Here is a 14,297-nt window from a genome sequence, read left to right as displayed (position 1 = left end):
TGTAGGCCATACTGATGCGCACTAAAATGCTAAATTGCTCAGATTGTTTAACAAAGCCAATAAGTCATTTACAACAGCCTATTTTTTTGGACAATAACAAATCTTAAAAATATATTTAATTTATTAATTATGCCAAGTCATAAAATGATGAACAGCCCAGCTTTCTCATTGACAGTGCATCAAACTGATTTTAATCGGAAATATAAAGTAAATAATTTAAGGCATTTTGGTGGCACCAAAGTAAATGATGCACTAATTCTAAGTTGAATGCACGAGTTTTACTCTGGTATGCATTACCTTAAGAAGGAAACTGGTTCCTTTTGCCTTACGAACAAATCGAAATTACAATGAAGCTACTGTCCTGCAACAAATGTTTGACTAAACGAGCCAGTGTTGTAAACTTTCTGTTATTTTCCCACCCTGACATAAATTGAGAACGCGCTGAATGCTGGGATTCTGCGGGAGCGGGGAGATTGCAGAACGCCATCTTTAAACCCCACAAGAGGCCAGCTACAGTTGTACACCGGGATGAAAAGCACTGTCCCTACAGCGGGATATAAGTTCCGATCGTGGAAACTGTATGATTGTTTCCCGGTTAAGTAAATAATAAGGAACTGTCCGAAGGGACTGTGAGGAGACGGTCACGGGACACCGCGAGAGCCTTAAAATGTTGTTATGATAGGCAGACAACAACAATAGACGGAGAGACAACAACAACGGACTGGCTCGCTAACTCGCTCGCTAGCATCTTGCCAAGCACTGCGCTGTTTTCAAATGCTAACTGAAAGCTAGCTAACGTTAGCTACTTCAATAGCAGATCTGTCCGGTCGCGCTGAAATTTGCCCGGACGCTGTTTATACCTGACACTGGGTATCCAGCTATATCTACAGGGGCAGTCCGTCTTTGCCACTTTGTAGCAAATTTTGTATAGAATTTTGCATCGTGGCTTTAGCTAGCTAAAGGCTAAGTCCCGACTTCTCCCCCTCCCCAGCGGCCCAGCCGGAGATGCATGGAAGATGTCGGTGTCGGGGCTGAAGGCCGAACTGAAGTTTTTGGAGTCCATTTTTGATCCAAACCACGAACGCTTCAGGATCATTGACTGGAAGCCTGACGAGCTGAGCTGCCAGTTTAATGTAACTGGGGAAAAGCTGTTAATTATCCACTGTAACATAACGGTAAGTGGACAGCAACACAAGTGCCAGGATTTATACACTTCCCTCGTTGGTCGTTAGCGAGCTAAAGTTAGCTGGTTAACTTGCTAGCCAGGTAGAAGGCTACCTCCACAACGGTACAATCTGATGCTATGCGGGACAGGTTTCTGCGTAGTTTTATTAGAGTCTCTAATAGCTACTCAGTCTTGGTAGCTGGGTTGTTGGTTGGACAGTCTGACATTAAACAGTCCTGATAAGCAACCCCGGCTGTTAGCTATCGCTACACTCTGAATGCTAATGTCGTCAACCCAAATTCTACGTTATTTACCGACTGTATTTAACCTTGCGACACGCAAGCAGGTAAACATGTCAACTGTGCTGTTGTGACCGTCTCCTTTTTGTTGTGTTTCACTGTCTTCAGGAATCTTATCCATCTACGCCGCCAATATGGTTTGTGGACTCTGATGACCCGAGCTTGGCGCAAGTTTTGGAGAGGTTGGAAGATGTGAGAAAAGGCAGTACTCTGGTATTTATCCCGATTCGCTTGTTTCACTATTTATCACTAAGGAAAACTTAACAATTTCTGTATACTATGTGAGGATATGCTTACAATTTTATTAATCATTGTGCAGTTTGTCTGCCATCCAAAATGTTGCCATAACACACAAACACAAACACACACACACACACACACACACACACACACACACACACACACACACACAGTAGGTTTTGTTGAACCCATACTGTGAATGCTCACTACAAGACACAGATTATCTTGTGATACAGCAGTTTGCCTCAAGTAAACAGTAACATAAATGAACACTGAGTAGGGCATTTCAATGCCCAGCTGACTCATTCTCAAGGTATTCTTATTTGTTAAAACAGAGTCAAAGGTAGCCTCAGCCAAAATTCTTTCATTGTATATCAGAGGTATATGGTATGTGACTGGATGAAAAGACTACCCTTAATTTATTTTAAGTTGAATTGAATTGAGTTTCTTGGCTAAACAAGTATTGACCAGGCTGCCTCCCAGCAGGAGCATTTTCTGTGCATTATTGTGACATAATGGCAGCCTGCTGTGATGAGCCTCATCAGAAGGGGCAGATAATTGTGGTGCTAAATAATCTTTTTGCACTCCTCCTTTATTTGGGACTTATTTAATATGCTGGTTATTATATAGATGTGATGAATACAGGCTGCACTTGGTATTGGATTTTTATGTCAGTATTTTAGACTTGTATTTTAGAAGTTGTTGTCCTCAAACAGGCTTTGCTTCATTCTTGCAAGAATTTTGCAATGTTGGCTTAGGTAAAGAGAGTGTTCACTGACAGTTTTTGCCATTTTATTATTACATTCACAATATTTACACAACACTGAGGGTATTCATATGGCCTTTCAAACATGAATATAAAGTTGCATGTGCTGCATAAATGTGTGCGACTTTCTACATAGGGAATGGGATAAACATGTCTAACTGGCAAGTACAGATAGGCAGGTTTTCAGTAGGCCAAATGGCTGTATCATTAGATCATCAGTACAACCTTTGAGGTCAAAATGTCTGTGACAAGCAGCCCCTTATGTAATCCTATGCATGTGGTGACATCCTGAGCTTAGTTAGCCTACTTATTCAAGCTGCTTGCTCTGTTTGTAGGACACAAAATATGCTTTTTATAGAAGTGCTGTCAGGTTTTTGGACAGAAGTTTTTTTTTTTTTTTTTTTTTTTTTTGTTTGCACCATAGCTACAGAGTCGTCAGCCAGATAAAGAGTACAACATTGTTAATGTTGTCTTTTAGGTAAAGGACAGACCTTGCCTTCCTGTGGATAGATAAGATCGATCCATTTTCTTACTGTTGCACAGATGTTTTTGTGGTAGCCTGTGTTTGAATTGCACCAAATTTGCAAAGGCAGCACACACTAGCTGATGGCTGCTCTTTTTATATGGGCACAAACAATTTTATTCTTCCTGCACATATCTGCAGTGCTATTACAGTAAATGTTTTATGTTGAAGTCTTAACTTTGAAGTCATATGTTAGTAGTTAGCCCAAACTTTATTGCTACAACTTACAGAGTGCTGGGCTTTACTTTACAGTGACAGTTATAATGCCCTCCAACACACTGCTTTCTGAATGATGTAAACATTTTACTGTCTTTTATCTTACACAATCATGAATCACAAATTCTGTGTTCAAGAACTTGTGATATTCACAACATCATCATGTTTGTGCTGGCATTTATGTCATGTCTGTCACATGTCTGCCATGTGGCGTTGCTGTGTCACTGAATTTGCGATCTTCAATGGTTTATCTAACTCTATATCCCCTCTTTTTTTGTGGTTTGTCTTTCTAGCTTTTGCAGCAGTTGAAGAAACTTATTTGTGACCTTTGTCGGTTGTACAACCTTCCCCAACATCCTGATGTTGAGATGCTGGACCAGCCCCTGCCCGCAGGCCCCGTGGGACAAGACCGAAAGGCAAGGCTGCCTATTTTGTTCTTGTCAAATAACCTCCCTATGGCATGATACAGCCAGTATTTGATTACATTTAAGGAACTTGCATGCTTCAATTAGGATGTTTTATTATGCACTTCAAAACCACTTGTGCCTAGTAATGAAATATTAGCTTACATTAAAAGGGCTGTGGTGATTTATAGGACTTTTTTGTCTAAGCTTATCAATGGCCTCCTGTTTCACAGACAGTTAAAGGTTTTTTTGTAAAATAAAAAGACGAGTTAGCACAGCCAATAATACTTTGTCTGTGGTGTGTGTGTTTATAGCATGGGACAGAGGAGGTCACATCTGAAGAAGAGGAGGAGGAGGAGATGGGAGAAGTAAGTCATCATCTTTGCTCTACACACCTCATGTACCGCTCTTATGGTGCTGTGCTCAGTGAAAAGTGTATTTTTTTCCATCTTAGTCACACATGCTTTAAATAAGACACGTTAAGCCTCTTCCAATTTTCCATTATGGTAGGTAGCTTGGTTAATTATAACATTTGATAAGAATGCCAACATTTTCTTTTTTGTTTTGCTTCTCTTTATCTTCATTATATACATTTGCATTATTACCGACAGTGGGTTTTATTTGATTATGATAGTTTCCCTTTGAATCAAACACTAATATAATTCTTGTTACATTGTGATTCTAGTGAACAAGCAAGTTCCCTCAGATCTTTTTACTTGGCACTGGCTTTGATCGCTGAGCTTTTTTTTTTTAAGTTGCATGTATTTCTTGAGTACCAGATATGATTTAAAATATCAAACACAAACAAACAGGACATAGAGGATCTGGACCACTATGAAATGAAAGAGGAGGAGCCTGTGGATGGGAAAAAATCAGAGGATGATGGGATCGAGAAGGAGAATCTGGCCATCCTTGAGAAGATCCGAAAGAACCAGAGGCAGGATCACTTGAATGTAAGTGTTTGTTCAGTGAAGTACTTATACTGTATTTTATAGTACTTATGGTTCATGACATCTTTGACCAAACTTCACACCTTGGTAGATGTTGTGAATGCTACATTTGATGTACATAAAATTTTTATATGCTCAGCTATTCATATTGTCACTATTGCTTACTTTTGTGAAAGACAAATGTGCAAAGGTTTTTAAAAATAAAGTTAAGAAAGAACACAGTGGTGAGACAATTCATACATTTATCTGACAGTGGGGAATGTGTCCTTTTTTTAAATGTGCTTCTATGCAGTATCATCAGGTTTCTCTTAGCATCTGCCCTTCAAGGCAGCAAAAACTTCTGAAAAGATTTGTTTTTCTTCTGGGAAGGTCTTTCTGCTTGCTCATCATCCTGTTCAATCGCTCTCTTTGTATCTGAAATGTGTCAAAAATGCAAAAATACAATTATACCCTAACTATAGAACCACAAAGGCATGCTTCAATGGCCTATGTTACATTTTTTTATTAATATTTTGAGGATCACTGAAACATTATTTCAGGGGGTGTAGAGATATAAATATTGACGTCTAGCAGGATAAAGCTCTCTCTTTGATGTTGGCCCACATTAAGTGCAAATGACAGGTTTGCCCTCATGGCGAATTACAAAGGGCTGTGTGCTTTGTCTTTACTGTTACAGTTGTTTTGTATTTTGCAGGGAGCTGTGTCTGGTTCAGTGCAAGCCTCTGACCGCCTGATGAAGGAGCTTAGAGAGATCTACAGGTCTCAGAGTTACAAGACAGGTATGCACACCACACAAAGGTCTGCTCTTTGTTGCAAATCTGCAAAAAAAGTACTTCAAAAACAACAACAAAAAAAATCTCAACCCAGAAGTGCACCAGCACAAACCCACACTCACAATAATCATCATTTCTATCCTTGGGATGTGATGTGATGGTGGACATCAAGCATGGTGATATGAGGTACACATGATCAAAAGAAAGCATTTGAGAACTAGTTTAGTTTAGCAGAATTCAGAAGACAGCCAACTCTTTATAACTTATCCTGAGGTCAACTACCGTAAGCTACTACACTGTTTACTTTTGTGCAAAGGACTCATATATGCTTTAGTAATGGCTATAAGCCACATTGATATGCTTTCCACAGAAAAAATGTTACTCTTTGAAAAATGAAGCACAAACCATTTTTTAAATAATTAGTCAGATCCATTTTATTTTATTTTGTACAAATTCCAATCACCTTTGAACAAGGCTTCAGATATTTGTTGCTGAATTATCTGATGAGTGTTTGCCTCACTGCATTACCTTGTAGTTTATAGAATGAAAGTGGAGATCAAATCATTACAGCTGTTATTAGACCTCGGATTCTGCACGGTCATAATTAATCAATTTCTTTTGCAGGCATCTACTCAGTTGAGCTTGTTAACGACAGCCTGTATGAATGGCATGTCAAACTAAGGACGTGAGTAACTTTGGGATTTTGTGTCATGTGTTATTTTCTCTTTTCGAATCTCACTTTAAACACAAGCTGACTGCATAATTTGATGACCAACAGGGTGGATCCAGACAGCCCCTTACACAGTGATTTACAAGTCCTAAAGGAAAAGGAAGGAATGGATTACATTTTACTAAACTTCTCATATAAAGTGAGTGAAATTGACTTTTGCCTTCATGAAAATGAAACACCATTCAGAAGTCTTTGAAGTTTGTAAATTAACCATTTTTGCTGTTCATCGCTATAGGATAATTTCCCCTTTGATCCACCCTTTGTCCGGGTAGTTTCTCCTGTGCTTTCTGGAGGGTGAGTTAATTTACCTGGTACACGTCTCAGTTTCTTCCATCTCCATAATCTATTGAGGTCAGGGTTGAGTTTGTAAACAAACTTAGATTAAAAGCTGTCTACTTCTTTCTTGCTTTAGTTATGTTCTTGGAGGAGGTGCCCTGTGCATGGAACTTCTCACCAAACAGGTATGTCAAATGTATCCAATGCTTTAATTTAATGTAAATCTGAGCTGCATGATATTAAATGTTACTTTGGATGGTATTTGCATCTGTTTTACATTTTTAAAACCTACTTTTACTGACACTGCGGTTCCTGATTGCAGGGTTGGAGCAGTGCCTATTCCATTGAGTCTGTCATCATGCAGATCAATGCCACTTTAGTCAAAGGAAAAGCCAGAGTGCAGTTTGGAGCCAATAAAGTAAGTGAGGAAGCACAAGAGGTTTAATTTCAAGTCAGGAAATATCCTGTGATAATGTTGACCTCATGTAATGAATGATGTGGACCATGATGCCAGTGCTTTGACACAGAGGCCTGGTTTCCTGGCTCTTAGTGGTGGCGTGTTGTGATGTGTGACAGCCTCCTGTTTCTGCAGCCAAAGCTGGCTGTGTGTTTTTTTAATTTTAATCCAAGTGGGGTGGGAGGTCCATCGTGTCACTACTGGGGCGGCCAAGGTAGATGCTTATCTTTTTGTGCTGCAGTTTGCAGTTGCTGTCACTTGTACTTGTTATGTTTTCTGGCTGCAGGCTTTATGCAGAGTTTACTAAGTTAAGTATGAAAGAAACATGGGAGTCCCTCTCAGAAGCTTGGTCTCATAGATACACATTCTACTTTGCTGTGTCATATGTTTTGGTGTAGACTGAAATTTTTGCTGTTTCTCACTTGTATATTTTACTTTTCATCCTTTCCCAATCTGATAAATCTTGGCTAAGCATAATGTGCAACTGTGATGAAGTTTGTCTGGACAACTTACATTTTTTTATTCTTATCATAAAACCTCTGCATGATTGTATTGTAAGAGGTATTTTAATCAGCTGACACAACAGCTGTGAAAATTATTTTCACTTGGAGAACCAAAAGAAATCAGATCATAGCTTTTTAAATTCTCTTATTGCATAATGTTAGTATTGCAATGGACATGTGAGCATGTATTAGGGAGAAACAAGTATTTTTAGTTGTTAACCGATTCGTCTTAAAAGTGGATGCCGAGCAGTTGTCAATAAAGGCCTAACTGGAGTAAGGTGTCTGCATTATGCCAGAGGTGAAAACGCTTGCTTTGATATTGTGTTTTTCTTTAAGGAAAGAACTTTGTAAATTGTTCACTATAGTTGTGTTCAAGCTTCACCAGCACTGGAAAAAATGCATTCATGAAAACTATTTGATGACCTTTACCCCTCAATACACTTTCAGATTCGCACAGTGATCTGGGATAAACAAGTGTTTGTTGACAGTGTGAGTAGGTCAACGCATGTTACACAACCTGGTGTCTCAACCACGGTTAAGCACTTAATCTGACACCACTTTACTTTAGTATGATAGGGTGAACAAGGGCTTCTTTAAAAAACAGTTACGATTTACCATACGGTCACTATAGAAATGCTATAGTAATACACAGGTTGATAGCAAAAGCAGCATGTAAGTAGAGCAGATTTAGTTACTTTTGTGTCTACAGAGGATGCATTCAGGTACAGTGCTGGGTGTAGGTCACCCTTGTTTACAATGTTTAAGCCTGACACACAACCACAGCAAGATAATCATTTTAAATGGAAGAAAACAAACTTGATGCGTAAAAATTTTAGTGCAGGTTTGAATGTATTAAGCACAAGTGAAAAGTGATCCTTTATGTGGACTGTGCAGACGACGGTTGATTTGTTTTTTGTTTTTTTGCGTGGCAGACCTGTGAGAAGGATGACTGGAAAATGTGCCAAAATGCCCCCTGTGTAGAAAAGTCCTTACTGCAAATATCGTATGGAACTTTGAGCTGTTTTGGCCATAAACTATATTATTCAGCTTCTTAAAGCAGCTTTCACAAATGGACTTTATTCTGGTCTGTGGTGTTAGACCGATCTTAATTTTGTACTGAGATTAGTCTAAAGCCAGATATACACTGTCACAAAAATAAAGACTGAATACTCTAAGCTTAAAAAGTTAGTAAAAACTAGAAGCCATGTTTCCATGGTAACAGGCAGTGACACCTGCAAAAAGAGGAAAACCATGGCTCATTATTTATGGTTTGCTCACAGTGATGGGGCGAGCAAATAGGAACAAGAGTTTTGAGAGATTACAGTAAACATGTTGGACATATACATTACATACATGTACCTGTGTGAACATTGATTAATTTTTTTGCTTACCCAGGGAAATTATCCTGAGCCTGACTGATGAGTTAGCAGAAGTACTGAGCTCTGCCACATCAAGAAGCCAGTCTGCAGCTCTGCTACAGATCTGCACAACACTGAGATTGTATTTTTCTGGATATGCTTGTAACTTTTGAATTCTTCCAAAAGTCAAACGTTTTCTGCTGTAGTGAAGGGAGCTGGGTGGTTTAAGTGGCAAGACTTCTTTTTTTTTTAGTTTAGTTTTTTAGTTTAAAAAAATCTTGCAGAATTCATGGCAGATTAGTCCTACCTAAGATAGTCCAGAACTAGAGAGCATTGCGCAATTGATGAATTTGGACATCTATCTGAAAAGTCAGTCAATCGCCGTGAAGGTGATCCCAGGTATGACACTATAAGCATTGCTACAGTCTTAATGAAGTCAGCCTTTATCATATAGATTTGTACAAAGTCCTGTGAATGTCTGTGGTTCATGTGTGTAGAGCTATGGCTGCAGAGCCAGGTCTTATGTGAATGTTGATGACCAGATGTGTGTGACAGCAGTCTGGTATGAATGGTCAAACAAGAGAGGAATGTGTGTTCATTATCCTGCACCATACACAGCATTTTGTTCTTGAAAGTGGAGATGGTGTGATACATTTTTTTTTTTTTTGCTTGTGGAAAAAGCTGTCATTGCTGTTTCCTGTTCTGTACTGTCATCATAAACCCTGTGCACACTCTAAGGTTGACTTAATTTTCATCTTTTAATGCAGAACCAGTACAATCTCGCCAGAGCACAGCAGTCCTACAAATCCCTGGTTCAGATCCATGAAAAGAACGGTGAGTGTTTTTGTCTCCAGTTTCGTACAGAGTGCATTACTGACCTTGTTTACTGAAACCAAATCCGTCCCATGGATCAAAGCTGAGGAAAACTAGTGCATGGACTGTTGTGTATGTACCAAACATGGACAACATTTATATTTTCTATAAAGTGGTTTTAGGGATTCATATTACGAAGGATGTAGATAACGGTAAAATGAAAAACAAATTAATTTGCTCTGAATTTATACTTAAACAGTAACTGTCACTTTGGCTCTGCTGTCACCATGATTCTGTTAAAGTCTGTTACTGACGGCACCATTTCATATCTCCCATAGCTGATATTTACCATTCTTTACACCTAACGTCAAAGATCTTAGTGACCCAACAGGGGGCAAACAGTTCCTGTCTTGTTGGAGTCTGATATGTAGTTCAACATGAAATTGACAATAAAATCAATAAAGAAAAACATCAACATTCACATTTTAAAGTTAAACAAGTTTTATTGGAGAAAAACGCACAGGTAAGTCAGTTGCTCAAAGATAACCATTCATGCAGCTTTTCTGTTGTCCTTGACCTTTGTGAAAACACACACTGCATTTAGAAACAGGCCAGGTGAAAATATGTAAATGACTTTTACTCCATCAGGCAACGTTGAGCTATATTTAATCGCAGTAGATTTTAAGAGTTGAGAACTGAAAGCCCTTCTGAACTTTGTTAAAATTCTGGACCATATCTGCCCTAGGTCTAACCACCGACTTTTTAAGCTTGCTGCTTTTGGTTCTTGCACTAACCAGACAAGGTTGGAAATGCAGATGCATGCCAATGAGGCAAAAATCATCTGCATGTAACCCTGATACTATTGGAGGTAGAGATTTGGTGATTGTTTTTATTTGTTGTATTTGTATTGTCTTATTTGTATTTTTTACTGTATAGTCATTATCTGTTGTTGTGCTTTTTCCCTTAGGCTGGTACACACCCCCTAAGGAAGATGGCTAAAACAGACTATTGCCTTTCCTGCACTGGGACCACATGTCTTAGATTTTTTTTTCTTTATCTTGCGACCAATATGTTTTTTTTATCCTGCAAACCATTTTGTTCTCTACATGAGAGTTTGAACTCCAAACCAAATTCCTCATCCAGCGACAACCCAGAAACTAGCACATAAACACACAGACACTCACACACACCCCCACCTGAAATTTACATCCAAGTTCATCAGCTATTCGCAAGGATGTCCTCTCCCCTGGATATTTATCTCTCTGTGCATCTGTTGTCTGATACAATCTAATTTTTCCATTGCGACATTCGTTCTGAACTCCAGGAAAACAGTGGACTAAATAGCGCGCAAACTCACCCTTTGGTTTTGGCGTTGAGCATGCCAAGGTTACTTGCTGGCTGCGAGTTGAAAGGTGCGGCATGGCTTTATCCTCCAGCAGTGGCAGTCTGATGCTCCAGTCGCCGGACAGTGCCTCTCTGACCACAGACTGGATCTGAGAATGGCATGCGGCATTCCCTGATATGATGCACTGGTGGCTGGGAAGGACACTAGATGCTGGTGGTGGAAAAGAACCACCGCCTTTTCTCTCCACGGACGGCCTCTGTAATATTGTGCTCATGTATTATCTTTGTAATGCCAAGTTCCCTCCTCTGGAATAACATGCTTCTGAGGCTAGCTTGCTTTCAAACCTCTTTATCTTTTAAAGCTTGAAGCCCTGAGGTGGGGAGGAAGATGAAGAGACTTTTTGCAGCCTGGGTGGGACAGCCCATAATGAAGAACAGCATCCCGCTGAGCTCTAAAGTTGACGACCACTGTCATCATCACAACCAGCAGCTGGACCACTCCCTGCAGGAGAGGTTTGGTGTGTGGCTAGGCTGGCAACACAAGAAAACATGACCAGGCAAAGCAGGGGTGTGTTTGGATTGGATCACACTGTAATGTAGTTGATTTTAACTCCACATGTAAACATGTAAATTTGTATTTCTGCAAAAGGATTTAATTGTTTATAATGTAACCTTGTCTGGGTCTTTGGCTGGGCAGAGACTGTATTACCATATACCCCTGACTATTATCTGCAGGGGCACTGCAACTTCTCAAGACCCATTTAGACTAAAGAAAAGTTGCTTCATGGATGCTCTTGCAGAAGGAAACAAAAGTACACCGTGTTCTTATGTAAGCTTAATGACTACTGCGGTTTTGTTCTTCTTTTTTTTTTTTTTTAAATATTGATTTGTAATCTTCATGTTATTGGAAACAATGACAGTTCCATTCCCCTTATTTGATGGCACCTCTTCACCACAATGGACGTAACAATGGCATAGACACAGCTGTTTCTGGCATTCCAGAGGTTTGGCTATTCATATCTAATCACTCAAACCGGATGAACCTCAGTAAGGCTATGCAGTGAAGACACAGTGTTGTGGAGTTTTGTTGTACTGAAGAAAATTAGTCTTAACAGCTTAACAGTGTAGTCACCTGCTTAGTTCTTGTAGCTGGTTCACATCCTGACCACTTTGCCAATCCTGCAGTCTGGAAAAAAAAAAGTGACCTTTTACCTTCTGACTTTTCCTTGACCTCGTGGCTGTTTGTAAAAATGCAGCCAGAGTTAAAAAATTCACAGCAATAGTCTTGACCATATACCTTCTGGATTCACACCTGGGAAGATCAACTGGAGTCTCTTCCGTTTCCAGATTATTTGTTCAGGTTTGATAAATTATTTGTTCAGAATTTGCCACAGGAGGAACCCAGCTCTTCCCATTCCCACCTCTCTGGTTACTATTCATAACCACTCGCAGCACTGCTGTACCCCTCAGTGTGCTGGGTCTTTGATGTAATGTGAATAATATGCAGAAAACTGTGTGGAGCATTCCAGTTAATGCAGTTACACGTTTGTTGTGGGTGTTCTATTGTGTGGTTACTTGAATTGTTTTGAGTATGTTGTCCTGAAAACCAGCATAGAAAGCTTAGTTATGCTAATTCATACAGTCATTCCTCACGTTTTGAGTTGATTTTAGAATTTCCTCAGTAATACTAACCTCAGTCACAACACCAATATCTTCAAAACAGGCAGAGATGGGTGTAAAAACATACAGCTTGTTTCATGTTCAGTACATGTCTGACATTTGTTTAGACTTGCTGGATGTGACAAAGGTTACCCTCCTTTCTTGCTCCTCCCTTTCTTCACCACAAGCGAAATCTTAACATGACTATGGATCATTGGCATGGTTGTTAGCTGTTGTGATGCCATTGGTAAGGTACTAGTCACCTCATTCTGGTCACATTGTCGAGCCCACCCCTGCATTCTCTGGAGAAGCAAACTCAGGAATACATACTGCACACTCGACTTTGCAAAGGATTGCTTCAGAATATCGTCATGAAATGCAAGATTTAAATGTGTCGATCTTTTTTTATTTTATTTTTTTGGGCCATTTTAAAATGACGCCCCTGTTTAACAGTACACATTGCAGTGTGTTTTGCTGTTGAGTTGCACACACTTGGATTTTCTGAATGCCGTTGAAGTTGATAAAATAATTACTAAGCAAGTTTTTGGAATGATCAGATAATGTGGAGTAAAGATTTGCTCCCACCCTCAGATTATCCTGCGCTTGATCAGGGGTACAGAACACATCTGCCCTGTTTCTTTGATATTGCTGTATTTTGCATGTCAATATATCAATGGGTGTTTTTCCCCAAGCTACTGAAGGCAATGAGTGGTTGGGTCGGGTGGTTTAAAAAAAGAAAAAAAAAAAGGAAAAAAAAAAAAAGACTAGATGTATCCATTTTCTCATGACTTGTTTACTTGTGGTTTCCTACATCAGTGCACAGGATCATTTTTCCCTGTGCATTGTTTATTGAACCACGTCAGATACTATACGAGACACAAGGACTTAAAAGACATCCTACCTGCTTTGATTACCTTAAAACATGCCAGGATTCCCAACAATAGTAGCAGTTCAGATTAGTGTGCCATCAGAGCAGTTGTAGGCCTGCATCTTTAACCTGACGTTTGGAATAATGGGTGTACTCAAGTCTGTTGTGCACTGAATAACAGCTCCTCTCACACCAACACAAGTTGTCTGACTAACAAAAACCTTCTCTGCTTTGGCGAGCGACGTATTGGTCTGAGGTCTGAACTAGCCTGATTCTGGGTTCTTTACCTTGCTTCATTAACTGCGTTGGCCGGGTTATAAAGTTATGCACTGTTAGCATGCTTTGGTTTGGTTTCATTTTTTTTTTTTAACATTGCAAGGGTGATTTTGACCATGTAAAGTAATTTGTAAACTTGCATCAAGTTTATGAATAAAGAATTTTATGAAATATCTCTTCATTCAATTCTTATTAATGAAATTTGTCAATAACAAACTATTGACAGACTATTTGCTACTTGGTAGAAGAACCAAAATCTACCTGGTATTGAATGAAAATGTATCGCTGCCTTACGGGAACATGTTTAAGTACTGATTAAGTTACAGATTTTGGCACCAGCTGCGTTAGGTCACATTATGTTCATTTGACGCTACATTAAAGTGACATCCGTCTTTCGCCCCTACACACTGGGGAAAGCTTGGAAAAGCTCTTGCCCACATGCATCATTGCTTTCCGCGTAATGTATTTCTTGTGTTTTCCAGTAGATGGTGTTCTTTGTCAAAAGATAAGTGTCAGTTTTGTCTATACCTGCCACTCACACTGACATGCAAAAAATGCAGCCCTTCTGGAATTAAACTGAAAATATGCTAGGGCCTTCATGGCTCTTAATTATAATAGTGAACTTACCTAAAACAAAGCAGTACACTTACGGTGCTGGAATTCAATTGATCATGAGG

At 39.4% G+C, this 14,297-nt stretch overlaps 1 protein-coding gene across 1 annotated transcript; it reads left to right on the top strand.

Moving 5' to 3' along the window:
* Positions 1-482: 482 nt before the first annotated feature.
* On the top strand, positions 483-13,793 carry LOC130168682 (ubiquitin-conjugating enzyme E2 Q2-like). Its single transcript, XM_056375241.1, has 13 exons — positions 483-1,175; positions 1,573-1,677; positions 3,503-3,625; positions 3,928-3,981; positions 4,426-4,566; positions 5,258-5,342; positions 5,961-6,021; positions 6,115-6,205; positions 6,302-6,360; positions 6,479-6,527; positions 6,665-6,760; positions 9,428-9,494; positions 10,441-13,793. Exons 1-13 carry the CDS (start codon positions 1,017-1,019, stop codon positions 10,470-10,472), a joined length of 1,122 nt encoding a protein of 373 aa, XP_056231216.1. The 5' UTR covers positions 483-1,016; the 3' UTR covers positions 10,473-13,793.
* The last annotated feature ends 504 nt before the right edge of the window (positions 13,794-14,297 follow it).

Source organism: Seriola aureovittata, chromosome 1 (genome assembly GCF_021018895.1).
Source record: "Seriola aureovittata isolate HTS-2021-v1 ecotype China chromosome 1, ASM2101889v1, whole genome shotgun sequence".
NCBI lineage: Eukaryota > Metazoa > Chordata > Actinopteri > Carangiformes > Carangidae > Seriola > Seriola aureovittata.
This window is presented reverse-complemented; position numbering and strand designations above follow the sequence as displayed.

What these genes read in the sequence shown, in the direction of transcription:
- LOC130168682 (XM_056375241.1), top strand. Translation starts at nt 1,017, where the DNA reads ATGTCGGTGTCGGGGCTGAAGGCCGAACTGAAGTTTTTGGAGTCCATT. An exon ending in TACTAAACTTCTCATATAAA is followed by an intron (nt 6,206 to 6,301) that starts GTGAGTGAAATT and finishes TCATCGCTATAG; the next exon opens with GATAATTTCCCCTTTGATCC. An exon ending in TCAGATCCATGAAAAGAACG is followed by an intron (nt 9,495 to 10,440) that starts GTGAGTGTTTTT and finishes TTTTTCCCTTAG; the next exon opens with GCTGGTACACACCCCCTAAG.